Source organism: Neoarthrinium moseri (assembly GCF_022829205.1).
Source record: "Neoarthrinium moseri strain CBS 164.80 chromosome Unknown scaffold50_Wmoseri_CBS_16480, whole genome shotgun sequence".
Lineage (NCBI taxonomy): Eukaryota > Fungi > Ascomycota > Sordariomycetes > Amphisphaeriales > Apiosporaceae > Neoarthrinium > Neoarthrinium moseri.
This window is the reverse complement of record NW_026055164.1, coordinates 136849-162956: the sequence shown is the minus strand read 5'-3', so window position 1 is coordinate 162956 and position 26108 is coordinate 136849. Positions and strand designations below refer to the sequence as shown.

At 53.2% G+C, this 26108-nt stretch overlaps 8 protein-coding genes across 8 annotated transcripts; 4 read left to right on the top strand and 4 right to left on the bottom strand.

The window, feature by feature from the left end:
* Nucleotides 1-51: 51 nt before the first annotated feature.
* JN550_010152 (uncharacterized protein) lies at nt 52-846 on the top strand (the record flags this gene model as incomplete). The annotated part of the gene is made up of 1 exon (XM_049308375.1): nt 52-846. One exon carries the CDS (start codon nt 52-54, stop codon nt 844-846), a length of 795 nt encoding a protein of 264 aa, XP_049167892.1.
* A 1173-nt stretch (nt 847-2019) lies between these two features.
* JN550_010151 (uncharacterized protein) lies at nt 2020-3920 on the top strand (the record flags this gene model as incomplete). The annotated part of the gene is made up of 4 exons (XM_049308374.1): nt 2020-2248; nt 2307-2589; nt 2643-2790; nt 2844-3920. 4 exons carry the CDS (start codon nt 2020-2022, stop codon nt 3918-3920), a joined length of 1737 nt encoding a protein of 578 aa, XP_049167891.1.
* A 1259-nt stretch (nt 3921-5179) lies between these two features.
* JN550_010150 (uncharacterized protein) lies at nt 5180-6089 on the bottom strand (the record flags this gene model as incomplete). The annotated part of the gene is made up of 4 exons (XM_049308373.1): nt 5180-5343; nt 5397-5423; nt 5488-5584; nt 5796-6089. 4 exons carry the CDS (start codon nt 6087-6089, stop codon nt 5180-5182), a joined length of 582 nt encoding a protein of 193 aa, XP_049167890.1.
* A 436-nt stretch (nt 6090-6525) lies between these two features.
* JN550_010149 (uncharacterized protein) lies at nt 6526-8298 on the top strand (the record flags this gene model as incomplete). Its single annotated transcript, XM_049308372.1, has 4 exons — nt 6526-6965; nt 7026-7910; nt 7971-8104; nt 8159-8298. 4 exons carry the CDS (start codon nt 6526-6528, stop codon nt 8296-8298), a joined length of 1599 nt encoding a protein of 532 aa, XP_049167889.1.
* A 321-nt stretch (nt 8299-8619) lies between these two features.
* On the bottom strand, nt 8620-10908 carry JN550_010148 (uncharacterized protein; the record flags this gene model as incomplete). Its single annotated transcript, XM_049308371.1, has 2 exons — nt 8620-10486; nt 10538-10908. 2 exons carry the CDS (start codon nt 10906-10908, stop codon nt 8620-8622), a joined length of 2238 nt encoding a protein of 745 aa, XP_049167888.1.
* Nucleotides 10909-11991: 1083 nt separating this feature from the next.
* Nucleotides 11992-13094, bottom strand: JN550_010147 (uncharacterized protein; the record flags this gene model as incomplete). The annotated part of the gene is made up of 2 exons (XM_049308370.1): nt 11992-12802; nt 12862-13094. The coding sequence occupies 2 exons, from the start codon at nt 13092-13094 to the stop codon at nt 11992-11994; spliced, it is 1044 nt and encodes a 347-aa protein (XP_049167887.1).
* Nucleotides 13095-15979: 2885 nt separating this feature from the next.
* JN550_010146 (uncharacterized protein) lies at nt 15980-18050 on the bottom strand (the record flags this gene model as incomplete). Its single annotated transcript, XM_049308367.1, has 3 exons — nt 15980-17264; nt 17329-17896; nt 17981-18050. The coding sequence occupies 3 exons, from the start codon at nt 18048-18050 to the stop codon at nt 15980-15982; spliced, it is 1923 nt and encodes a 640-aa protein (XP_049167886.1).
* Nucleotides 18051-23045: 4995 nt separating this feature from the next.
* On the top strand, nt 23046-24973 carry JN550_010145 (uncharacterized protein; the record flags this gene model as incomplete). Its single annotated transcript, XM_049308366.1, has 5 exons — nt 23046-23094; nt 23159-23405; nt 23466-23983; nt 24043-24096; nt 24252-24973. 5 exons carry the CDS (start codon nt 23046-23048, stop codon nt 24971-24973), a joined length of 1590 nt encoding a protein of 529 aa, XP_049167885.1.
* Nucleotides 24974-26108: the final 1135 nt, after the last annotated feature.

Sequence of the window (26108 nt, the reverse complement as noted above, 5' to 3'; positions counted from 1 at the left end):
CGTATTGAAGCATTCTAGACTATTGTTATAAACATCAAGAACCTTACAAAAATGACCACCATTGCACAGAACGCAGCGCATCGCATTGGAAAATGGACTGACTCCAGGTTCAATCTGCCTGGGCGACCAAATAAACCGGCGCCCAGCCCGGCGCCGGCTCCGGCTCAGCCAGCCGCTGGCATGCAACCGCCGCAGCACGATATACCCACACAAGGCGCTGCAGCCGACTACTACGCAGATTCGCAGCAAGCGTGGCATCAATACCCTCCGCCCTCCCAGCCACCTCCGGGTGGTTGCCCACAGTCCACACCTAGGACTCTGGAGCTGAAGCCACAAGGGCACAGTATGGTCTGCATGAGCGACAACGGACCGCTTCTCACCATAACTTTCACTTCCGATTCCATCGGCGATAACAAGGCTCCCCATCTCATCGCACTGCGAGGGAATGCTGCCGGACAGCAGGTTGCGTCGGCCAAGTTCCACCGCTGGACCTCCAACAAGACCGACCTGGAGATGAACGGTCAGACGACGAAAGTAAGAAAAGAGATGAAGAGCGCGACGGGGATGGGCAAGATCAAGTGGGAGCGAGACGGGCGGAAAGGCATGAAGATGAAGGCGGACAAAGAGGTCATTGCAAAGTTCGGTGCCGTCGGCAGCGGGAAGCGAAACCGGGGCTCTGGCGAGTTCGAGATCCTCAAAGACTGGGTGACGACGCCCCAGCTGGAAGAGATTGTAGTGTCCTGCCTGGTCGAAAGAGAACGAATGAGACGGGACGGCGAGCTGCTGGAAGAAGGAGTCTGGGAGATCTTCTTGAATAGCCTCGGCTTGCCGATGCCTTCATGCTGAACTGTTCATTTTCGATGGTGCTGGAATATGTCAGCCCAAATCCTGGAAGCGCGGCTCGAGGCCCGTCTTTGTATTTTGCGTGATGATAATGAATATTATGAAACCTCTTGTATGGCTATTTGGGTCACTTCTGTGATAAATACGGTTGTCGGATCTACCTTGTTCACAAGTTTCTGGGAAGAGCTTATGTTTCAAGTACGTATGAATGACTGTGATCAAATCCAGCATCAGGGTCAAATATCATTACATCGCGCACAATATTCGACAATATCTCATTGGAAGCAAAGCTGTATATAGCCTGCTTGGCTTCAAGCGCGGACTCTAAAGAGTGTGGCTTTCCCCTAAGCTCAACACAGGTGCGATAATTACTTTCCAAAACCAGCACGGTATCTTGAATCTCTTTCCACTCATCTGTGATTTGTCCCAAACGCAGGTTCATCCTCATCCTGATATGTCTACTAGTTACATAACAACCACAGTGCGTATTAATGGGTCCACTATGACTGTGCCCCCTCCCACCCTTGTCTGCCCGAACTCTCGGGAATTCTATGCTTAGAAGGGCGCTTGAACGTCCCGGAATCAGCCAATAAGGTGACAAGCCCCCATGACACTCGTTAGTATTGTTTGTTCAAGTGCAGGGCTATAGGTATCATTTTGTGCCCAGATAGGCATGTCGTGCTTGGCCCCTAGAAGTCGCAGCGTGGTGCGCCAACCAACAATATGCCCCATGTCGTGAAAATGCCAACTCGTTGGATCGCTGCATTTTAATTCCTTGAACTATGGACAGACAGTATCCACCATCATCCTGACATTGAATGATTTTCCCTCTGACACTATTTCAAGCTATCGAAACCCCGGCAGTACTTGCATATTGCTGTCCGCTATCTCGCAAGTGAGAGCGGCGCAGTCCTATCAACAGCCAACTTTCCAACCAACTAACGAAGAAGTTCTTGGCCCTTTTCACTTGGGTGTGCGACACTCGTAGGCAAGAATAGTGGGCTAGATCAATTATGGGATCCTATATAGGTCAGGAGTTTTCCTGGCGCTATCATTCCAGGTCGGTCAGCGTATCAAGAGGCTTATTCCTGGGTTGGTTGAAAATAAGGGCCCTTTTCAACTCTCCGAAACTACATGCAGCAGTTTCAACTGAAAAGCAGCCAACAAGCGCATATGATGGCTTTCGAAAACCCACGTGCCACTCCACAGGTCCCAGCTGCCGCCAAGTCCACGTCTGATCCCGTCATATTGACGCGTCAGACCATGCGCGACGGTGGCTCTGGTTCGAACACCGATATCGAGTCCTCCGATCCGCCACGACACACCTCGCATCCTCGCGATGACCTCGCATCCTGGCGATGGAAGGCAATGATATGTGGGAACATGCTCCTCTCTGCCATAGGTGGTGAGTAATTGACGATTTCGGAGGAAGAAAACCTTTAATCTCAATGCGGCTGTTTCAGGTTACGACACGAGCAATGTTGCCAATATCCAAGTACCAATATACCAAGCTTTCGGCCACATCGAGCTCTTGCCATGGGTCAGCCTAACGTACGCCCTGAGTAGCGTCGCCGTGATACCCCTGGTTCGAAAAGTCATAGGTCTTTGTAATTTGAAGATACTTGCATTGGTCTCTTGCGTTCTTGCGTCTGCGGGCTCAGCTCTTGCTGGGGCCGCCCCCAATCTAGAGTGTGTCATAGTCGGCCGGGTTTTGATGGCAGTTGGTTCCGTGGCAATATATCAGACGTGAGCGCCACTGACCATGCTCGCTGTTGAATAGTTGGCTAATGTCACATCAGTTCCTTGTCATATAACGTGATATTTGCCTACCCGAGCGAGCTCGCACTCGTACAAGCTCTTGTTGGAGTGTTCTTTGCCCTAGGGTTGATCTCTGGACCTATCATAGGCGGCGCCTTCGCGGAGAACGAAACGGCAACTTGGCGATGGGTACTTTCTCTCCCGTCACGGGTTAATCCTATATCGCTAACCAACTGGTATAGGCATTCTTCGTCGTCCTCCCAGTAACTGCACTGGCTGCATTCCTTTTACTATTCTACCCGCCCTTCCGAATGCCCACAACGAAGTCAACAATGACACGAGTCAGGGAGGTCGACTGGGTCGGGCTTGTTGTCTGGATCGGACTGTTTGTGCTGTTCGGGCTCGGATCCATCTCCTCAGGCTCGACCTGGGCATGGGACTCAGGACCCTCAATAACTGTATGGGTGCTTTTTGGTGTTGTGCTACTGGTTTTCGTCATTCAGCAGCGTCTCAATCTCTTCACCGTCCCAGAAAGGCGAGCTTTCCCGGTATTCCTGCTTACGAAGCGCGTTGTTGCTCTGCCAAGTCTCTGCCTGATGTTTACTGCCATCGGCTATGGAACCACATTATACTACACGCCACTGTACTTTGCTTTCACCCGCGGACATGACGCTTTGGGGGCCGCATTGAGGTTACTGCCTTTTATTGGGATTTTCATCTTCATGATCTTCCTGTCAGGTGGTTTACTACCGGTGTTGCGATACTACATGCCCTTTTACGTGGCCGGTGCAGTCTTCGTGCTTGTTGGCGGAGGCTTGCAGCAGACCATCACGCCACAGACGTCCGAGGGTACCGTGATGGGCTTCGAGGCGGTTGTTGCGGCTGGATTTGGACTCATGTGGCAAACTTCGCTGCCGATATTGTCAATAGTCCTCCCACCCCAAGAGCGCATGGACGCAGTGTCGCTGTTCGCCATGGCGCAGCTCGGGGGCGTGTCAATTGGTCTAGCACTGTCAGGTGCCGTATACCAGAATGTGGGCTTCAACCTCGTGAAGACGGCGGTCGCCGACCTGGGATTCTCAGATCATGATATCCGCGAATTGCTCTCAGGAGCGGACTCTCCCATCTTGACAGCTGGCAACCAGGATCTGCTCGCACTTGTAGTGGCTGCAATTACAAAGGCGCTGCTGCGTTGCTTCTATTTGACTCTATCTGCCGGAGCTCTTTGTTTTATTGCAGCATGTTTCATGAGGTTTGAGGCTTTGAACTTCAAGAAAGCAGTCCCCGGATCAAAAAGCTCACCGGCCAACGAAAAGTAGCAAGTGAACGAGGTCCACAGTCCGGGGTGAGTCAATTGCCATGTGATCCTTGGGGGTTTGGACTTGAAAATAATGCATGCGCTTCTACGTCACCTAGTCAGGGAGTGTGCACATGACCAGCAAGAGCCTACATCCAATATCTTACCACCCCCGTTGTTTCGGAGTCCGGTACTTGGTGCCTCGGGACAGACCGAAGCCACACCAAGCTCCGTTGAAATCGATGGGGGCGGGCCAGGAGTTTGGTGGGTGGTTTGGATTGGACTGGTCGAGATCGCGCTCTAAGTATAGTGTCTTGCTTAGAATAGGTAGATCTCCCTGGAGTTCACGTTGCATTCAATCTAAGATCGGTATTTTCCTAGTTTGGACTATGTATGGCTAGGTCCGCAGAGCCGCAACTCTCCGCTGTTCTCGCCCTGACGCCAGTTACATAATGCTCACTGTTGGAGGGCTTGGATCCACTCGCACGCGAAACGACCCACGACCCAGGCTTTGGGTTCTATGGAAAACCCCACTGTCTTCCGGGCTGGTACCACGTTGGTTCCTAGAAGCAGCTTGACCAGATCTGGCCAGAAAGCAATGGCGAACCCCACGAGTCAACCGGACTTGAGCGATGGTCAATTTCTGAGGGAGCCCTGCTGTTTGGGCCTTAGCGCTTGCAAGTGGATGTGCGGTATGTGCTGCCCCATATTTCGGGAATAATGTCTCTAATCTCTGCCGGTAGAGGACGTCACTGCTCGGATGCGGGCTTGTTCTCACCGAGCTTGGTGAAGCCCCTTCACCACAGTCACGAGTCTGGAGTAATCAACGAGTGTAGTCGTACGGTATTGCATGCTTATGCACAGTCAAGCACGGTCTCACATAGAGGCAATTGGCGCCCATGTGACCACGATGGATACGTACTGGTGGCTCGCAGGTAGGCCATGCAGACCAGAGAAACGAAGCGGCTACGGAGTGCTCGCGTGGCGACATTGCAATCCAATCTCGAGGTGCAATCTACTGTCTGTATGCGACATGAAAGCCGAGCCGAGGTGAAGCTGCCGGGTCGATGTTACGTACGCCGAGATTGGCCCAAGAAGCTCCAAGAAACTCAGATTGCTCGGCTAGGCGATCAATAAGGGGATTCAATTCGCACCCTGATACCCAAAAACTTACAGCCCAATGGAAGTGCATCGGTTCGACATGCAGCATTGTATTAGCTCAAGCAGATGAGGCCGAGTCTCTTCTGTAGGGGAACATTATCTGGGGAATGCTCGGTGCTTCTAAACGGCCGGATACCCCGGATTGGGGAAGCAGTTCTCGCGTGGCTGCAAGAGTTCAAAGTCCTGGGGTATGGAGGTGAGCCAGCGATATATTTCGCCGACCGCCATCCGAATATTCCCTGTCGCCAGTGCATTGAACAGTCTCTTGTTGGAGCCAATGGGATCTGCATCCATGCCATTGGTAGCTTGCCAACTTAGTAGATTGGCATAAACTTACCGTAGTATGGCCTCAGGCCTGCCGTAACTTGGAAGTGAATCAAGCGGCCGAACTGGGCTGGTAGGAAACTCGCATGCTGGATCAATCGTACCGTGCTCATGCGTTACGGTCACGAGGTCTGTACGACACGGAGGGACAACGACGCCCGTCTTTCCGTGCTCGGCGGGACCGGCAGCTTCACCCAGGCTCTGGTGTCAAAGACAGCAGACTCAGCAGCAGAACGTGATCATCCCAACCCCACTGCCAAATTCCAGAACCACGGAAGAAATGCCCGTTTCCTGCAGTAATCAGCACTGGCACGACAGAATTTTTTACTGTTTAGTTAGCCGAAACGCAGCGTCGGGGCGCTCGTGCGATTCCGACACGAGTTCTCGCAGGTTTGGACTGCTAAAAACCCACTGCAATCTCTAGACTCCAGCCCTCTTGGTCCAGGTAGCGCGACCGCTTCAACGTCGGCAAAAGCGCAAGGGCCGCTGGGGGCCAACAATGGCCCTGGGGCGACCCAGTGACAGATGCCGTTTTGGGCAGCATCTCCTGCAAACAGCCAATCAGCGCGCCGTCGCGGTCGACTCGCGGCGGAGTGCCGGATCCCCGTCGCCAGAGCAGTGAGCAGTGAGCAGCAAAAAATGGCCGACAGAACGGCCGAGTTTCCACCCTGCAGCCCACAATGGTGCCGAAAGCCACCGAGTCCATTACGACAGCCAGCCAGGCCAGCGGCAAGAACTGTCGGGCCACGCGAGATCGTGCGGAGCGCTTCCAGAACGCATCCCAGTCCCTCCCCTCGTGTCGGGGTGCCGTCCGTGGGGATTTTACCTTTGTGGGATGATGGAGAATGGTCTGGAGTGCTCACGGGCACCCTGGGCCGAGTCTTCTGGGGAGCGGAGGTGGGTCGCGCGCCCAGAAGTCGGGACTGGGCCTTCCATCGCGGGAACTCGATCAGCAAGTGTATAAAAGTAGTCACGATGCCCTTCCCCAGAGTCCTCTTGATCCCATCTGCTCTGTGTCTCAGTCCTCCCCAATCTTCTCTGGAGTTCCCCTCGCATCCACCCGGGTCAGCTTTCTGAAGCTTTTCTCCATATACTAGTCCCACTTTTATATACTCAGAAAGACCCTATACCTGCAGCCCAAGATGCCTGGTGGCGCCGCTCCCACCCTTCACGCCACGGCGGACGTGAGCCGTGTTGAGGCTCCCGTCACGATCAAGGCCTACCTCATGTGCGCTTTCGCCGCGTTCGGTGGTATCTTCTTCGGTTATGACTCTGGTTACATTTCGGGTGTCAACGGCATGGACTTCTTCATCAAGACCATTGACGGCCCCGATGCCACTGCCTTGACGTCCTGGAAGAAGTCCCTCATCGTCTCCATCCTCTCTGCCGGTACCTTCTTCGGTGCTCTGATCGCCGGTGACTTTGCCGACTGGATCGGCCGAAAGTGGACCGTCATTCTCGGTTGTGCCGTCTTCCTCGTTGGTGTTGCCCTCCAGGTTGCTTCTGCTGGCCTCGGCCTCATCGTCGCCGGTCGTCTCGTCGCTGGTTTCGGTGTTGGTTTCGTCTCTGCTATCCTGATTCTGTGAGTAACAGTTAGACAACCCTTCCTACAATGGCAAGGCTAACCTCAATTCCTCCACAGATACATGTCCGAGATTGCTCCCCGCAAAGTCCGTGGCGCAATCGTCTCCGGTTACCAGTTCTGTGTCACTGTCGGCCTCCTCCTTGCTTCCGCCGTCGCCTATGCCACCGAGAAGCGCCAGGACTCCGGCTCTTACCGTATCCCCATTGCTATCCAGATGCTCTGGGCTATTATCCTCGCCATTGGCCTCTTCGTCCTGCCTGAGTCTCCTCGTTACTTCGTCCGCACGGGCAAGCTTGACCAGGCTGCCGGTGTCCTGGGTCGCCTCCGTGGCCACCCTGTCGAGTCCGACTACATTCAGGACGAGCTTGCCGAGATCATTGCCAACCACGAGTACGAGATGTCCGTCATCCCTCAGGGTGGCTACTTTGACAGCTGGTTCAACTGCTTCCGTGGTTCTCTCTGGGAGGCCAAGAGCAACCTGCGCCGTACCATCCTCGGTACCTCTCTGCAGATGATGCAGCAGTGGACTGGTGTCAACTTCGTCTTCTACTTCGGTACCACCTTCTTCAAGGATCTCGGTACCATCCAGAACGCCTTCCTGATCTCGCTCATCACCACCCTCGTCAACGTCTGCTCTACCCCCATCTCCTTCTACACCATTGAGAAGCTCGGTCGCCGTACCCTGCTCATCTGGGGTGCCCTCGGTATGGTCATTTGCCAGTTCATCGTTGCCATCATCGGAACCGTCAAGCCCAACGATAGCTCCGCCACCTCGGCCATGATTGCCTTCATCTGCATCTACATCTTCTTCTTTGCCTCGACCTGGGGTCCCGGTGCCTGGGTCGTCATTGGCGAGATCTTCCCTCTGCAGATCCGTTCGCGTGGTGTCGCTCTATCTACCGCCTCCAACTGGCTGTGGAACTGCATCATTGCCATCATCACGTGAGTCTTCTCCCTGTTCCGTACATTCTCCATTCTCTCAATGCTAATAATGACCCATAGTCCTTACATGACCGATACCGATAAGGGCAACATGGGCGCCAAGGTCTTCTACGTCTGGGGCTCCCTCTGCGCCTGCGCTTTCGTCTACGCCTGGTTCCTCATTCCCGAGACAAAGGGTCTCACTCTTGAGCAGGGTAAGTCTTACCATCAATTATAAATCAAGAACTCAGTAGCTAACCCCTTTTTAGTCGACAAGATGTTGGAGGAGTCTACTCCCCGCACCTCTGCCAAGTGGGTGCCGCACTCGACCTATGCTTCCGAGATGGGCTTCAAGAACGCCACCGAGCACGTCGAGAAGGAGAGGGATGTCGAGAAGCAGTCCTTGTAAAGATACTAGAAAGATTTCGGAGGAGTTTGCATATTGGATATGAGCTTACGCGAAGAGCATGGGTTGTTTGATTATAACGCGTTATGATTTCAGAGTACATCCACGGATATACCATCTAGATACCACACTCTACAAAGCGAGCAAAAAGACATGGTCAAAACATGTCAGCGGGTCTCAGCGTTGATTAATTGGGTAAAGATACCTATAAACAAATACAGTTAAAGTTCAAAATTATCCTGTCTGCCCTCTGCATTGTGTCCACTTCTTCAGCTGCAGCTATCAAGCCATTGCGACAAATTCTTCCAAAGGTTCTGCATCCAACTAGATCAAAATACTAACCGCCGTAAACCCAGGGTCCATGACCATATAGGGAATAGCGCCCTCGTCCATACCCTTGCTGTTGTAATAAAAGACCTTTGCCAAGCGGCAAAGCTCGAGGTAAAACATCTCCGAGATATCCCGGATCTCCACCTCGCCGGGCCCCGTCTTCTTCTTGTACACGTTCCACTGGCTCAGCGCAAAGTTGAGCAGGCTGCGGTCGCTCGCGACGCGGAAACTCAGCAGCCAGGGAATCTGGCTGGCCAGCAGCCACTCGCGCTGCCGGTCGATGGGCAGGGCGGCGACCAGGTCGCGCTCCGTGTAGGCGCGCAGCTGCGCCAGCGACGTGGGTGACGCCGCGCAAAGGCAGCTGGGCTTGGCGATGACGAAGGCCTGGTAGAAGTTCTGCAGATAGTTGACGGTCGAGTGGAACGGCGCCGCGATGTGGATGCACATGGTCACGGCGTCGACCAACTGGTCGAACGTCTTGATCGTCGGGAACGTCTTGATCCAACCGGCCGTTTGGATTTCTTGGCACCATTGCTCGATGTAGGGGTCGTCCGCGACCATCTGGTCGGCGCGGGGCTTGTCGTAGTATGTCAAGAGGATCGAGGTCACGTACTGCTTGATCGCTGCCCACATAAGAGTCATGTTCTTGGCGTACGCGTAGTTCTTGTATTTGGGGTTGTTGAGTGCGGCTTCCGTATTTGGGAACCCGCGTGTCGAGAGCTGCGCTGGAACATAGTTCTCGACGAAGTTGAAGTTCTCGAAGGCGTTGCGGATGAATGACGATGCTTGCTCGGGGCTGAAGCCAACAATGTCACGAATGACCTGCGGCACAAGCGTGTCTCGCGCTGCAGCATTCAACGAGAGCGTCTTATACCAATGGGGATGTAAGGTCTTGAAGATTATGTGGTCCATGGGTATAGTCCGGTTCGTAGCTACGATTAGTGACTCTTCAATGAAGTGGGAATTTGTCAGGTGGATTGTCAGCTCGTGGCGGATCCAGTCAGACACTTGTGCGCATGTCTTCGCATATCGCCATGGCCAGTCGGTAGCTTCCCCTGCAGTCGAATCTGATGGACTCATCCGTCTGTTGAATATAGTAACCGACTCTGCCATTGTGTTCTTGTAGTCGACCGTGATGGCGACAGGGTGAAGCTTCCCATCGTCGTGTAGTCTGTATAGCGTAACAGACGCGCACGCCCAGTTATCGTTACTCGCTGGTTGCTTGTCGTACAGCGTGGCACTTGATTTCACGCCCATAGCCTCCCGAAAATAGCTACAATCCTGAACAAACAAGGAGGAAGGGTCGATCCTTGGTATTAACTCAGCCCATTTTTGATACCCATTGGCCTTCGCCGCACTTGTGAACTCCTTGATCAGGGATGAAGAGGCTTGGGTGATGGTTGTTGGATTCGCGCCAGTGAACGACTGATCAGCAAACCGCCTGTCACTGAACCAGTCCGGCAGCATGCCAATATTCTCTCCTCGAGTAATGTCTGTTCCGGACTTGCGATGATACATGTTGTATTCTTCGACGTCCTTAATTGTGGGCCCGGCTTGCGGATCGCCAGCTATAGCAGATCTGACCTTGTCCAGGATCCAGTCTGCAGTCTTTCCCAAGAACGTATCTGGTACCACCTTCTGTATAATTATTGCCGACTCTGCTAGTCCCAAGGCATTGAATATCTTCCATTGTGGCTCTTGGTCGGAACGGGGAATCGTCTGGAGATGGGGTGGGTACGTTGCAGGCTGGCCATTGTCGAGCGGGTATGGTGAGTATTGATACATATCGCGTTTCTCTTTGAGGTCGATGTATCGCGGCAGTGTCGGTTCAAGCGCCAGCACGTCGAAGTAGGAACCATAGCTAACATTCGGTCAGAATAGTCTTTCCTTGACTAGTCATTGGGTGGCATACCTCCGCTCAATGCGTGCGTAGATCTGAGTGATTGCTGCCTGAGTCCCGGCGTATGTTCCTTCAACTATGTTGCCACCCGCGTAGTCGGTACCTGCTGGAGTGTGGGCGCTTTGGGAGTTGACTCTTTGGTAGATGCCCAGGCTCAAGAGCTCTTGTGTGAGAACACCGGGATCGTAGTCTTGGATGGGAGCCTCGGCCGCTTGCACAATCTTCTTGAAAAAGTTTCCTTCATCTGGATGCTGCAGTATAGCCTTTGGGTTTGCAATCGGCAGATAAGATGGAGGTTTAGGTAGCCTCGGATTCAGACTGGCAAGCAGGTGAGTCCTTGAGTTCCACACCCATTGTCTCAGATAAGAAACGACGCTTCCCATACTGTGAATTCAATATGTCGATCTTAGATGAAGTAGCCGGCTTATACAAGAGGAATAGACAAACAATGTTGAGAAAAACAACCTCTCAAGGAGGTTCCTAGGACCATGCCTTATAGTAGTTTCTAGACCTTTAGATAAACGCCCTGTCGGCTTTTAAGCTTCCACATTCCAAGCCATACTGCCACAATGGGACATAACCGTACCAGAGCCTGCATCTTGGGCCCAGCTCCACAGTGTTGCATTCCTAAAGGAAGGGATGTTTGATTGGTGGCTATGCCCCCTGTGGTACTCAACTGCTGACTATGCCTGTCGGCGTATGGCACTTTTTGAAATGTGAAAACCAACTCGCACATAGCGGCGAGGGACTTCCGGCCCAACGTCCTAAGGCGTAGGCTCCCAAAGGGATGGGTGGTCCAATGGCACCGCTGCTGGCGGCCGTAGCCAAGACAAAAAAAGAACACAACTGGGGGAGGCTGGAGCCACTGCAAAGGGCCAGAAGGGGCCAAACCGCCCGGGCTGAAGTCTACATGTCGGACCTCGTTCAGCCCTATGCCATAGTGTGTCACTTAGCGACTTGGTCAATACTAAGGGCCCAGGCCTTGGCAGCAGGTTTATACGCTTGTAATGATTACGATCGGGCGACACTATATCAAGCAATGTAAGACTTTAACAAAGTTTCGTGATTATGTCAGAGCGGAAAATGCGACGCATGATGCAGTTTCTCGAGATTTAGGGAAAGTCCGCCGTTGAAATGCAGCCAGCCACGTTGTGGAACCATCAGCTCCAGGTCTCACAGATCATTGGGAGAGAGGCGCATACTGTGTCTTTTACCATTCTCGCACGTTCGTATTGCTCTTCGATGCGGTGAATAATAAAGCACTAACGATTTCAGCTCACAACAAGCTCCAAACTAGACTCTGAATCTATCCTGGTTGCAATTGAAGAGACTGCTGATCGCGCTTTAGCCGGAAGCCTCATAACGCCTGACTTATTCGCTTGGTCGTAGTGTAAATATACCTGTACATATCCAATGCAACAATAATACATCTTGTAATCTAGTAAGAGATGGAATACGTGCTCCCCTCAGCCCATTAACTTCGTGCCGTGCCTGTTCAGTTTGGCCTGTAACATTATCATTCCTTTCAACGCACCACTGCTGACTGGCCAATTCTCGATTCCCAGGACCAATGCCGCAATAGTGAGCATACTCTTGACAAACCTGGCGTGCGGTGTGCTCCGTGACGGCGGTGTAATGACGACGATAATCCACAGGAAAATCCCCATCATGGACTTCCACACGCTGAGCGGCACACGCCATACAGTGGCCCATACTTGGTAAAAGTCAGCAACTGAGCAGCTTTGGCTCAAAGGTTTCCGTGCGACGATTGCGGACGTGTAGACGAGAGCAGCGAGGCGGATCGACTGATACACATAGTCTGGGGCCGGCTCCATCGACACCGACGAGGGAGAACTCCTATTGGACGTGGATGCCTGTGTAGTGGTACTTGTTTGCCTAGTCCCTGAGTCCTCGGCCTTGTGTCTTGTAGATGATTCATTCTGCCTCGATGTTTCTGGAGAAACTGCCGGTAATCCCCAGATTCGATCATGTATCCAACGTGCAGTCGTTTCCAGTTTCTGGTCTTTCTGCTGGTCGGATTCGGTCGGCGAAGATATCGCCAAGGCTATGACAAAACGGACGTCGTCAAGGATTGCTGCCGTTGTTGGGTGCATTCGGTATGTGCCAGCTAAGCTGGCGAACGTGATTGGCGATGCAATGAGGGGGGTGTTGTGAGCGTGTTGGAGCGTACCTGGGTTCTTATCTCGAAACTCGAACACGGGCCCTTCCTGAAGATATGGTGGGCCTTCGAATGTAATCGCAATACCCAGATCGGCTCTTGAGTCCAGAGTAATTAGCTTCTACGCAAATGGTATGGCAGCTGCGGAGAAGCTTACAGTATAACCATTTTGCTCAAAAGCCCTTCAAGGCCGAGGTTTCCAAATCCTCCGCGTAATCTGATCATGCGTTTCATCCCATTCAGATGAGCACGCAGGTCTTGGGTTTCCCCCCAGTACCATTCATCAATGATAAGCTGGCAGACACCAGCGATAGCTTCATCGCTGGTTGCGTCTTTCTCAGAGCGGAGTCGGTCGTTGAGCATGCGAATAGCCTGGCCCTTGATCAACATCGCGACTGTCTTCGAACAAGGTTAATGCTGAGCGTAATGAAATGACTTTTCTCCGGGAAAGAAATGAGAAAATGAACGAAATACCTTGTCTAGATGCTTCATTTCGTTGAGAAAGCATGCAGCAGTATATACAGAGATGTGCACGAGCAAGGGGCTCTGTATGCAGAAAGGCATGAACACTTTGTAGTATGGACTCGAAAAATCCGGGTTGCCGTCTAACGAGGCTTTGAACCGTGACATCAACTTGACATCTACTTCGAGTCAGTCTTTGTCCGTCCTAAACGAACAAGGGACTCACATATCTGTAGTAGTTGAGCATTCAACGTCGTAGGCGCCAGGGGCAGGTTGTGTAAGATCTCCATCGGGCTCTGCAGTGTCAACAGGCTGCTGCTGGAGTTCACAGCCTTGTTCCAATCCACCTCCTCATATGCGTTTTTCGCGGCCCAAAACGTTATGTGGCTGTTCGGAATGCTATGTGTGTGACTGAGAAGCCGGATAGCATCGTGGAGTGTATCGCTATGCTCGGTGCAGCTCGGGTCGCAGTACGGCAGTCTGCTGTTCGAGAGGCTTCCCCAGTGGAAGGACTTGCCTTTCCCCGGGGATTGGGCCCCGGGAAACTGAGTTAATATATCGATACCGGACCATGATACAAGGCCATTGGACTCTTCGGTCTCTTGGTAGGGTGGTGGTGATGCTTCTGGAGGGCGTGGCCAGGGGCCACCTTGGACTGCCAACTGCGAAGCGAGTTCTCGTTGCTGCAACGCTACAACGAACGACGACGTGTGTGGAAGAGGGGTTTCTGTCCTGCTGAATCCAGGTTAGAATCCTCCTGCACAAAACTTGAGTAACTCGCCTCTTTTCTCTGTATTCGCAAGGGGGTTGTGGGAAACGCCGAGCACAGTGGTTACACGGTTGGGCCTGGTTGCACTATGCATGAATTAGCCATCTCAGCCAGATAACCCTCACCAAGCTCTTGTAATAGCCAGGACAATAAAGTGTGGGAATTATGTGGTATAGAAATAGACGCCGGTTTTGACGGGCGTGCGTAAATTTGTAGTTTACAAAGACGCCAGAGTGGTGGCTGCGCAAAGAGCCACACATTAGTGTTAGATATGCGCAGGCTGCCAAGTGCGACTTAACCAGCATCTTTAAGATATGGCGGATCCTGGAGAAAACTGAATTTTGGAAGTTGAGTACACGCGTATATTACCTTTTGTTTCCTTCTGCGGCACTCAGAACAGCTCGTTGTGGCCCTTTCGGCACGAGGGGTTTTGACTGCACGTGCTTGCTGCATGGTGTCGGACTTTGTCGTTTGCGGAAGATAAGTATTGGAAGTCCGACGGCTGGGTTAGCTGTAAGACTCCTCGAAGTCTGGATATGAGCAGCCGAAGTAGGGCCTATAGGGCTGTTCTCGACAGCGCTGCTGTTTTGGCGTTCATATGCGAGGTACCTGCAAGATATCGGATATAGTCTCAAAGGGGTAAGGCCTGAGTTCACGCTGCAGTCCTGAACGCGGTCAAAGATTAGGGTAAGACGGGGGAGTAAAGCGTCACAGAGATGGGTAGGGCTTCCAGAGTGACAAAGCGATCGATTATCATGATCCGTGCTGTGCTCAGTGAAGGATTTGAATGCTTCTCGGCAAGAACGGGGGATGATGGAGCATTATATCGAGCCTCTCCGTGGATAAAAGCTGTAAATTCAGCTGAACGTCAGTTGCTCGCTGATGCCCATACATGGTTGAATTAAGTATGCTATGCTAACTGAAGCAGCCTCTACAAACCCCTGGAGTTGAGGCATCGCCATTGGGTCCATTTACGGGAAACGCTATTGATGGAAGTCTGAACAGCTCCAAGGTACAGAGGGGTCTTGGCATGGATTGGTGGATGGAGGCAAGCCTGGCCAGATCTCACTGACACCGGAATCGCTTCGGTTGCATTGCCGCGGATTCAAGGCCGGCACGCCTTGGGAAGGGGCTCGACTTCTCCAGGACTTTTAAACGAGAGGTTTTCGGTGCCAAGGAGCAAAAGCAAAAACGGTGGCTTCTCTGCCCTGTATTCGAGACGTTTACTGATCTTTCCCGGCCGGAAACGCACATAACGTGAGATAGTTGGAAGCGAACGCCGTCAAAGGGCTAACTTAGCTGGCCATCGGCTGCCAGCAAATGACAACGCGTCTTTGCGTAGCGATGTGGTGGTCATCGCCGTATTTCTAGTGGGCGAACCCAACTGCCGTCGCTGCAGTCTGGAACCAACGGGCTCCTCGTCGTATGACTGGTGGGACAGCGAACAAGCGCGGGGGTCGCCAACGTTCAAAATTGGACTAGTTATTTCCAGCCTGCTTTTGATGCCATCGTGAGAATTCTCAGATCTCGCAGCGATCGGCAGGGGCCACAACGTGCTTAGTCTGCGTACGTGCCAGAGTGTCGGGTCGATGGGCAGTGGCGATTCGGGGGGTGGGGCTCTGGGCTTGGGCCTGGGCCGGGCAGGCAGGACCCCTATAGCCCTAGATACATGACTGCAACATGCACGCGTGCGGCACTGACTGGACAGACAACAATTTCCTCTCACAAATTGCACTCAGGCTGGGGATCGAATTGAATATACTCGATACGAGACCCTTGAGATCAATTACTTTCCAACTCTGTACTTGACATCTACAGTAGGTATCATAAGGCCTGGAATCCCCCTCTCATCAGGCAAGAAAAAAAGAAAAATCGTATCGTCATGTGCGTGAATGGTATCCTTGAAAACGCAAATGACCTCCAAACGCCCCAACTCTCTACTAACACTTAAAAAGCCAAACGTGCTTGTTGCTTTCCTGCAAGTAGCGCAAGAATTGCCCGCCCGCTCTCCTCGGACTCTGGCCAGATGCACCATGTCTTGGGATTACCGGCCCCTGTAGTTGGGTTTCTTGGCCATGTTCACCGCCGGTGGTGGTTGGTCGTCATCCATGGGATATGGAAGAGCCGAACCGTTCGCTGGCCGGCGGCTGCCTGGTCCCTTACTCTCCTCCAATAACGGCGTTTTCGGAGGCCTTGGCGGAGCAAGTGGCTCTATGCGCTGTGCTTGCTGCGGGGAATTCTGCACAATGGGCATCGTGTGCTGCCTGCGAGGATGTTCGTCCGCGCTTGTGATCATAATCTTGTCGGCGCCTGAGCCGTTGCGGTACTGCGAAGGAGTTGGCGCAGTCACCACGAGGCGGTCCGGGTCGTCCGATGGCGGCTTGGTTGCAGATACGAGTGGGCTCTGTGCCGGCGGCTGATGCGGCCTCACCGGTTGTAGAGGAGGGGATGCGTGGCTGGTTGCTGGCCGCATACGTTCGTTTGAGCTCCGCGGCGACGGGGTGTTAGCGGCCCCGGGCAGGGAGAGTCGATCCGTTCCCGAGTCGTAAGATTGCCGACTGGGAGGCGTATTTTGGATTGCCATTGGCGCTGGGAAATCACCAGGAAGCTCGACTGCCAGCGGAGTGTTCAACGAAGAGGAGTAATAAGACGACGTGACGGGAGGTGAGACAATTTCCGGAACATTGCTCATCCTCTCGTAGCGTTGTTTCGCTCGGTGGATTTTGGCCAGCTTTGTTGAGGACCCCTGGATCATCTTCTGCTCGTCCGGTCGACCCATATATCTCCTGGTTCCAGTGCTGATTTCTGAGAGACGATGCCATTCGTTCATACCAAACTCGCCGACTCCGACTTCGACGTTCAGCCGGTAATAGTTCTCGGCGTTGACACCGCGCTTCATCAGGTGCTCCTTCTTCATGTATTCGTGGATAGTCTCGCATCCCTCGATTTTCTGGATGAGCTTCTTTCTCGCCTCGGCAAACTCGCCCATAAAACCTTCATACCATACGTGCGAGTTTTGTTCAGTGCCCCGGGGTCGCTTTCCCGTGCCGACACTGACGAATACACCGACCTCACGTCCTGGCCACTCGTTCACGGTCGCTTCGTCGAGGGCGTGAGGAGACGGGTTGAATGTGCCGCCCCCGTCATCGTGGAAGAGCGACTGCCCTACCCTGATGGGCTTGAAAGCAAGTCCAATGGCGGACGTGGCCCGTCCAGCTTCCCAGATCTTGCAGTCGTATTCCGGTGCCGGTTCCTTTCTCGAATCGTAAGAGCGCAGCAGCGCCGGATCTCCGCCTCTCTGAGTGCCTTTGTAATAAGCCGTGACAGCGCTGTAGATGCAGATGTTAGCCAGTAGTTCTCGGGTCCGGTTGTGGATCTCGAATCAAGACTCACGTTTTTGTCCTGTTTTCCCTCTCGTCGTACAGTTTGGCGTTGGGATCACCGTATCCGCCGTGAAATGCTGGCCTGGCCATCTGCGCCGTCGGACTCCGGGCGCTAAAGCTGACAACACTCGCGTTGCTGGAGTGCCGCCTCACGGCCGATGCCGCGCTGGATCTCGTGGCCGCAGAGAGCGGGCTGGTGAGGCTGGAGGCCGTGCCGTCGTTGCCCTCAGCGTCGTCCACCGTGTGCTCTCTCACCGCCTCCTTGATGGCCTGTTCCAGCATCGAGGCCTTGAAGAGCGTCGATCGGTAGGGGATGCCGGCGATGGTCTTGTCCGTCTCGAATACCATCCTCGTCATGCGCACATACAGCTCCTTGCACTGCTCCAGGTCCAGCCTCAGGCGGCCCAGCATGATGGCGATGAGGCCGCCAGTGCCGGTGCCGACTATCAGGTCGAAATGGTCGCATGGCTTCGGGATCTGGTCGCGCCGCGGGGCCTTGCCTTCGATTTCGACGTAGGTCCGGTGCATCAACTCCTGCAGAATGATAATCATAGAATAGCCTCGAACACCCCCGCCATCTGTTGCCCCGCGCAAAGACGTCAGTCGTTTGTGATCTGTGCCAGCGCCGTTGAAACACTAAGTCGCAGGGATCAAGCACTCACCGAGAGAGAGAATCCGCAAAGGCGGACCTTTGGTAGTGTCTTTCCTTTTCAGCCCCCCCTCGAGTTCCATGTTGTTTCGCGACGTGGAGGGAATTCCGCTGCTTTGCGAAAACGTTGGGGAGAGGAAAGATGTGGTCGCGAGAGGCCCGGCGCAATGGGGCAGGAGGATGACGGCCTCGCTCGCTGTGGGCTGCTGCTGATTGTCGCTACAGCCCTGGTCCAGGTTGGCACCGGGTATTACGCAACAAAGCTGGGAAGTCTCCAAGGCCGGGGCTTGGCGAGTAAACTAAGCCACGACGGGAGATCTGGGGATCTTGGGTATGATTGTCCTCGGATGTGGTCGGCGCGGGCTGCGGGCGAGGACTGTCGTGCTGAGTTTGGCTAGAGAGAGGCGTAGGTTTGCAGATGCGTGTATGGCTCTCGCAGTACTATGTATGGGATAGGCGACTGGTTAGCAGTTCGTCGGGCTATCTGCCAGATGTCGTGAAATAGTTTCCGGCCTCACCCTGTTAAGCTTAAGGATACTATGAACGAATAGCGGGGCGTGCCTGCAGCAGCTGGGCGAGTGTGGCTGTGGCCCGAAGGCGCGCGTCACACATGGCCCCAAGGGCCCCAAGGGCCCCGATTAGCAGGCTGTCAGTCGCTGGCGTCAGGGCTGTCAGCGGCCAACAGGGGTCATGTCCCGATGGTAAAGACGAAATCCCATTGACTTTTCTGGCACTGGCCCTTGTTCTCGCGTCTTCACCGTAGTCATATTGCCGTGTCAAGTGACTTCATACTGACTAGGGCAACCAACACCTCAGACCATCATGGAGGGCCCGAGGGGCAATGGAACCAACTGCCATAACAAAACGATCCGCGCTGTCCAGGTTCAATCCGGACATGGGATCGCCTCAGGAGGCCGCCTAACGACATTTTCCTTTATTCCCCATCGAGCGCCGTGACAGCGTCTCCAGAAATCACGTCGTTTCTCTCCAGTTCCGAGTCATCAGTGGCCCGCTTATCTCATCTTCGGCCTGTCCCTGGATTCCATTGGCTGTCGGCGGCTCTTTTACGGGCGCTTATGGCCGAGAGTAGCATCGGAGCCGTGTGGCTGTGCGAGATGGTGGTGACTGTGGTGCCTCTAAGTGTGCGAACTCCATCAATGATCTTCTTGCCGCCACTTGAATTGGGCTGCCATGCCCAATCATTGACCATCAGATTGCTTAGACTGCTGCTTCCGGCTCCGCGGCATTGGGTTGCGAAGCTCCACAATAGAAACTATTCTTTTGTCGGGTTTTGAGAAGAGAGGCTTGTTCAGTGTGTGTCAATATGTGTTCTCGAAGAGTTCTGGAAATCTTCGAAAAAGGTGGACCTTGGGAGGAATGACCTCATTGCTCACGAGAGCCCTTCCGCGGCAGTCTCCAACGTTCAGTCAACGGCCAAAATTCACCTGGCGTTCCACGAAATGAGTCGCACTCTTCGACGAGTTTCTACTTACGACTTGCTTTGAGTCAATTTCAACATGTCGGGTATATTCAGTCAATATTGACGTCTTGCCGCATCTTGCATGTCGTACACCTAGAAAACTTCGCTAGCACCTCTTCTCGTCACTCTTGAATGGCGGGCACCTGTACAAGACGGCGTGTGAATTAACACTGGGATTGAGTGACTTGGCAGTGAATCTCTTGATGGTGGGTTTGAGCTCATTTCATGGAGTCTCGTGTGCTCATTGATATGCGATTGGCAGCCCTTAGCAGGTGGCCGAGACGTGATGCTATCATGAAATTTAGCATTACTCTCCGCTTGAGGACCGCTGTTTCTTGTGTGAGATTCATTTGAATGTAGCTTATCAAGTAAAATTTCCTCTCGGAGCTCAAGTACCAATAATAGCAATCATGAATGAAAGCCATCGCATAGAGGGAGAGCAAACAAGGGATATCGATTATTTCAGCACCTTCACATCTAATCCTTCGCGTGTTCTAAATATATGGCCTTTTATCGTGCCCGACTATCTCAACCAGCGCCTTGGAAATACTCACTAAAGGATGTCGTTGCGCACAGTGATCCGATTCACAAGGCCTGATTCTCAGCAGGACGGAATAGGTGCGCCGTACTATCTTACACTCTAGCTCTGTCCGAGAGGAAGGAGGGAATAGGGAACCCAGGAGAATTTTTTTTTATTTTTTATTTTTGGAGAGATAAATAGAGAGTTATTTCAAAACCGCCAAGGCTAATCAGTATCTGTGAGCAATGCAGCTTATGGCACCGCCCAGCCCCAAAGGGGCACCAGCAAAGGGGAATCGCGGCCTATCATCTTCTACAACACCTGAGAGCAGTTACTTCCCACTAGACTGGTCGTAGATCTTAATATTAAATTTTTTTAATGTTCTCTGTCCCTCCCATTCGTCTGGGTAGATACATGTGAGTTTGTATACAGGAGCTTTCTCTTTCGTGACCCCAACGACAAACTAGAAGGATTTATGGATATACCTGCCTGTATCTCTGGTTAGCCAACAATCACATATACATACACGCTACTACGCAGTAGATATATGATATTCCGCCAGTGCATGCAGCTAATTACGCGAATACGGTGCTGCTGTAGTCAGGTTGGCAGCCTTACTGCAAGTATGAACTTAAGGTAGGCCCGATAATGCCCCCGGTCTGCACCAAAGTCGCCAGGATAAACCGGCTCGCCATACCGAGGTGTGGATGGGCAGGAAGTGATTTACCCCGAGATTTGATGCTGCATTGTACACATTGAACTCGGCGTAAGTGGGAGCGAGGGGCTCTTGAGCTGAAGACAGCGCCACAAGACCTCTGTACCCGAGATGCCACGGATGCCTCTGCAGATGTAACGAGTGATGGCTCTACAAGCTTAGTGTCTGGATTACTTCCTTGGACGTAACGTACAGCCAGCAGCCTACGATTCCAAGGAAACGCGCAAACCACATTTCCATGATATCGTTTGTGAAGTGGCGAGGCGTCTCAGCTGCTGTTAACTGTGGCTGGAACACGCGAGAGTTTTCGCTGCGTGCTTCGCGACGAGCTTCGCTTCGCTGCAGCCCTATCTGCCGCCGATACAAATCCATGTTACAATAGGTTCAACCCGAGAAGCCAGCTCGGAAGTTGCCGTAGAGGGCTGCTCGGTCCGGCCGATTATGGCCGTTGCCCTAGAAAATTATCACGGAACAGATACCCACATCACGCAAGGGTTTCTGCCCAAAGAATCGAGTTGGATCCATACATGTGAGGATTCTATGTGCAGGCGGAGCGGAGTCGGATAAAGATTTTGACAGATTCGCGCGGAAATGAATAAATGGTCCCATTCCGCGGTGGGCTCGTCTAAACGAAACATCTCGCTACAATCACAAGCAAGCTCCCTCTGCTCTTTGTGCGCCATGTCCGACTCTGCGACACCGCGGCCATATCGACCGTATGTCGAAATTGACTTCGCCGTTCATAAGGCTCTTGAGCTTGGCGTGGCCGGCCGTCCGTCCGTCTAGACGGGTCTTTGCCATGGTGAGGATCAGAGGATCTTCGTGAGGCTCAAAGTCTGTTTGCTGGGCGCTAGCCGAGGCTTGAGTTCACGATTGCAACGTTGTAGTAAAAAGCTTGAACCAGAGTTGGGGCTTGTAGTGGGGTCCTGGGGTTATTGGGGAAATTGGGCTCGGGTTTTGGGGGGGGTTTTGGGGGGTTTGGGGACAGACCCAGTCCTCACATACCCCAGTCTCTGGCGGGATTCAAGGCTCTGTGGCCCGTGGTGTGCAGCTGGCCCGCCTTGCTAACACGCTTTCAGCACTAATCCCACGGCTGCCATGCACCATGCCCTTGTCTTGCGAGCGGAAGCCGGCGCCACTGCCGTCAGAAAACATTGGCACGCCAGTCTATAATGACATCAGAGCTGTCTACGTGAGGCACTGCGAGCCATCGAATGTTCGATGGAAGCAGATGCAAAGAAAGACATCTGCCAGGGACGGTACAACATTGGCAGACGACATGGCACAGCATACCTAGCCTGGAAGAGGGGGGTTTGGACCAAGCTTCCCCAGAGCTTCCCCAGACTTTGGCCGAGTTTTGTGGTCCCAGGATGATGGCCGCATATCCTGCAGAAAGTCTGACTTCGTGTCGACGATCCCTGGTGATGGATTGCGCGCCGTTAATGTGTAATTGCAGCACTTCCATCTAGCGCAAGACCATCCCAATCCTCAACGCACCCTCCTGATCATTTAGCCAAAGGCTACCGTCGAGAGGAGCTCCTAATGGCCGGCCTCCTGAGACATTCGAGAATGCGTTTCCCCTCCTGCCCACTTGATCTCCATTCCTGCTTCGATGCTCGTTGGTTGCGGCCTTACTATGGTCAAATCCCCCTCAAGTTTCTCCATGGGGTTTGGAGCAGCTCGCTATCCCCACCGTTGACCCCCGGCTACTCGCCCGAGTCGGGCATGCTGCGTGCAAGTGTTGACGCACGCACAATGCTATCCCGATGCGTGTGACCTTGGGATGTGGATCATTCGGCAAGGGCTTCTCATCCCAGCGGGCTCGCCTAATTCGTCGGAACAACGGACGAGGCATTGTAAGCCTGTCTGGTTGTTGCAGTTTCTGTTCCCGACACTTGTTAAATCACCGATCCTGTGGGTGGCATGTGCCACTCACAGTTGACGAATTTCATCCCCTGTTCCCGGAAACAGCCATGCGTAAGAGAGTTGCGATCGGCCAGCCACACCTCCCAGAACGGTGGGAATTAGTCAAGGTTGTAGCTTACCATCCAAGCCGTGGTGACATGGGTCATGTCACCAGGCGTGGACTTGCGACTGCTCTTCACCGACACGCCAATTCTGGAGCTATGTACCCAGTGTTCCCGAGAGCAAGTGCTTCGGATGAAGAGCCGGGGGGCATTCGAACTACGCCGGCGTGAACTTGAATTGACTTGGGCTCCCCTTGTCACCACTACACCAGGGACTCCAGCGCTCCTATAAGATCCACCCACCCCCCCTCATGTTTTTGTCCGTGAACCTAGTCTTCCTCGCATTGCTTCCCTATAGCTAGTATCCCTAGACCGCGAGGGTCTTTATAAGACACCATGATCAAGATTGGGAATCTCTATCTAATCGCGGCCATCTCCGTCATCGGTAAGCCAACTTACATGCCATGATGATGCCTTTACCGCGTCCCCAGTGCTGACTCTGTATTCAGGGGGTGGCCTTTTCGGCTTCGATATCTCGTCGATGAGCGCCATCATCTCGACGCAGCCATACCTATGCCAGTTCGACGAGCAGGGTATCAACCCAGACAATGGCTTGTGCCAAGGGCCGACCCCGAACACACAGGGTGGTATCACTGCAGCTATGCCCGGTGGCTCGTGGCTGGGTGCCCTGGTTTCTGGTATTGTCTCTGATAGGTTCGGCCGCAAGACCTCTATTCAGGTCGGCTCCGTCATCTGGTGAGTTCCAGGCCCATGCAGGCGACAAGATTGCTGCGTATTAAATTCATTTCTCAACAGGGTCATCGGCTCGATTATCTGTTGCGCCTCTGTCAATATTCCCATGCTTATCGTTGGCCGTGTTATCAACGGTTTCAGCGTAGGAATCTGCTCCGCGCAGGTTCCTGTTTATATCACCGAAATGGCACCCCCTTCGAAGCGTGGTCGACTGGTCGGCATGCAGCAGTGGGCAATTACATGGGGAATCATGATCATGTTCTTCATTTGCTATGGCTGCAGTTACATCAGTGGTGCAGGAGCCTTCCGAGTTCCTTGGGGTCTACAGATGATCCCTGCCATTCTCCTGTTCTTGGGCCTCCTCGTCATGCCGGAGTCTCCTCGTTGGCTGGCGAAGAAGGACCGTTGGGAAGAGGCAAAGGATGTACTCACGCTGGTGCACAGCAAGGGCAACCCCAACTCAGCTTTCGTCGCCAAGGAGTTGGCCGAGATTCGTGAGGTTGTCGAATTCGAACGCCGGAATGCCGACGTCAGCATCTTTGAGCTTTTCTCTCCCCGAGTAATCAACAGAACTCACATTGGTAAGCATGCCCTGGATCTTGCTTGGTGCGCTCGCAAGTGGACTAACAATTCAATTCAGGAGTATTCACTCAGATATGGTCACAGTTGACCGGCATGAATGTTATGATGTACTGTAGGTACTCCCGCTCTACTGTGTTCCTGATGATCTATAGAAGTATATATAGCTCTTGTTAGGTGGAATCAAGCGGCATTCCAACCAGACTGGCTATATTTTTACTACTGCCTATCAAATTGAGACAGCGAGAAGCTAACATGACCTCACTCTAGATATCACATATGTCTTCACAATGGCAGGCCTGGGATCGAACGTGCTTCTCCCCAGCGCCATTCAGTTCATCATCAACGTCTGCTTGACCGTTCCTGCACTCATTTGGATGGATGCCTGGGGTCGCCGCCCAACTCTATTGGTTGGCGCATTCTTCATGTGTCTGTGGATGTGCATCAACGCGGGTCTCTTCGCTGTGTACTCACGGCCCCCGGTCCCTGAGGACCACTTCACCACACCCTCCGAGTCTATGGCAATCAGTGGTGCTCCTGCAAAGGCCGTCATTGCCTCTACCTACCTCTTCGTCGCGTCGTACGCCCCAACATGGGGCCCTGTAAGCTGGACTTACCCGCCAGAGCTGTACCCTCTTCGCCTCCGTGGAAAGGCGGTCTCTCTTGCGACATCGGCCAACTGGGCATTCAACTTTGCTTTGGCCTATTTCGTACCACCGGCGTTTGAGAACATCACCTGGAAAGTCTATGTCTTATTCGCAGTCTTCCTCTTTGCCATGTTCTGGCACGTCTTCTTCCTGTTCCCTGAGACGGCCAACAAGCCATTGGAGGAGGTCGAGGCTATCTTCGACTACAGCCCACCTGGATCCATCAAGCTCATCGGTACGCCAGCGTGGAAGACGCACAATGACCGCAGCATCATCCGCCAGGAACGTGACATGGTCAGCTCGGAGGAGAAGATCGGCTCTGCTGAGCACAAGGACAGTATGTAGAGTCTGGAAGTAGAAAGCCAAAGGTCTTCTGGCCTAGCTTTCAGGGACATTTGATTGCTACGACGCAGTTCTCGCGGCATCCCAGGGGACAAGTGCTCGAAGTGGACTCATGTGCCCGCTCATGCAGGAACATAGGAAGGTTTATGATCGTGCGAATGAACTGTAGGATATTCAGTCACTCATTAGTCATTGGTTATTTGTAACTATACCCGGGTAGTGAGCTTTGAATTCATTGGAGTCCTGAACCAGACCAAAAGCCTTTCGCAGTGAAGATCCCCAGCAATCGAAGGCCGGCATCCTCCGCTGGCTGCTGCAGAGTCTCAAAGCAGAGCTGAAAATGGCTGAATTGGCAACATGAAGCCCCATGTCAGACGGACAGTTTAGTCAGTGTCGACGCCACGAGTAGTCTTTTCTTGAATCCCTAGCTACCTAGGTACCCAGTCTAGTAAAAGTTGCTGGTCAGGCCCTGAGGTGAAGATATAACTAGGAAGCGATTATCGCGACCAGGGGTCATGTTCCATGCCGTATCTTAAATATGTAGCGAGGGGATACATCTTTCATCTCCAAGGAGTAGTCCACTCATTCACCTCGATACGGACTCCTGGTGTTGAGGCTGCAGCTTGGAAAGGAGGAATTACATTAGGAATGAGCCGTAGGTCCTCTCTCTTGATGCTAAACCCGCCGGGCACCTGCAATTCCACACACATTGAGCCAGCAGATGAGGCGAAAAAGCACGTATCGTACTGGTGCACCGCCGCGGTCCCTTGTCTCATGTGGCGAGCTGAAACCTGGCCTATGCACTTATACACGTTGTCCTCATTCGCGGGGCTTTATACCAAATGATTTGTTCCCCTCGACCCCTTAGCGAGTACTTGCCAGCCCCGCAGATGGAGCAGCCAGTGAAAAGTCGTTTTCCAGCGTGCGCCAAGGCGCCAGGCCCCAGGGCAGCCCCGGTTATTCCTAGCAGATCTCGCCTATGGGCAAAAATCGTCAACAAAAAAAGACACCGCCCGGGCGCCCTCAGGGATCTACACGGACGGCCAGCCCACACAGCCCACAGCCTCGTCGTCGGTAGCCCAAGCCTGCTCGTAAGGCTGCTGAATTGAGTCCCCCATCCACAATCTCGCCCTCGTCG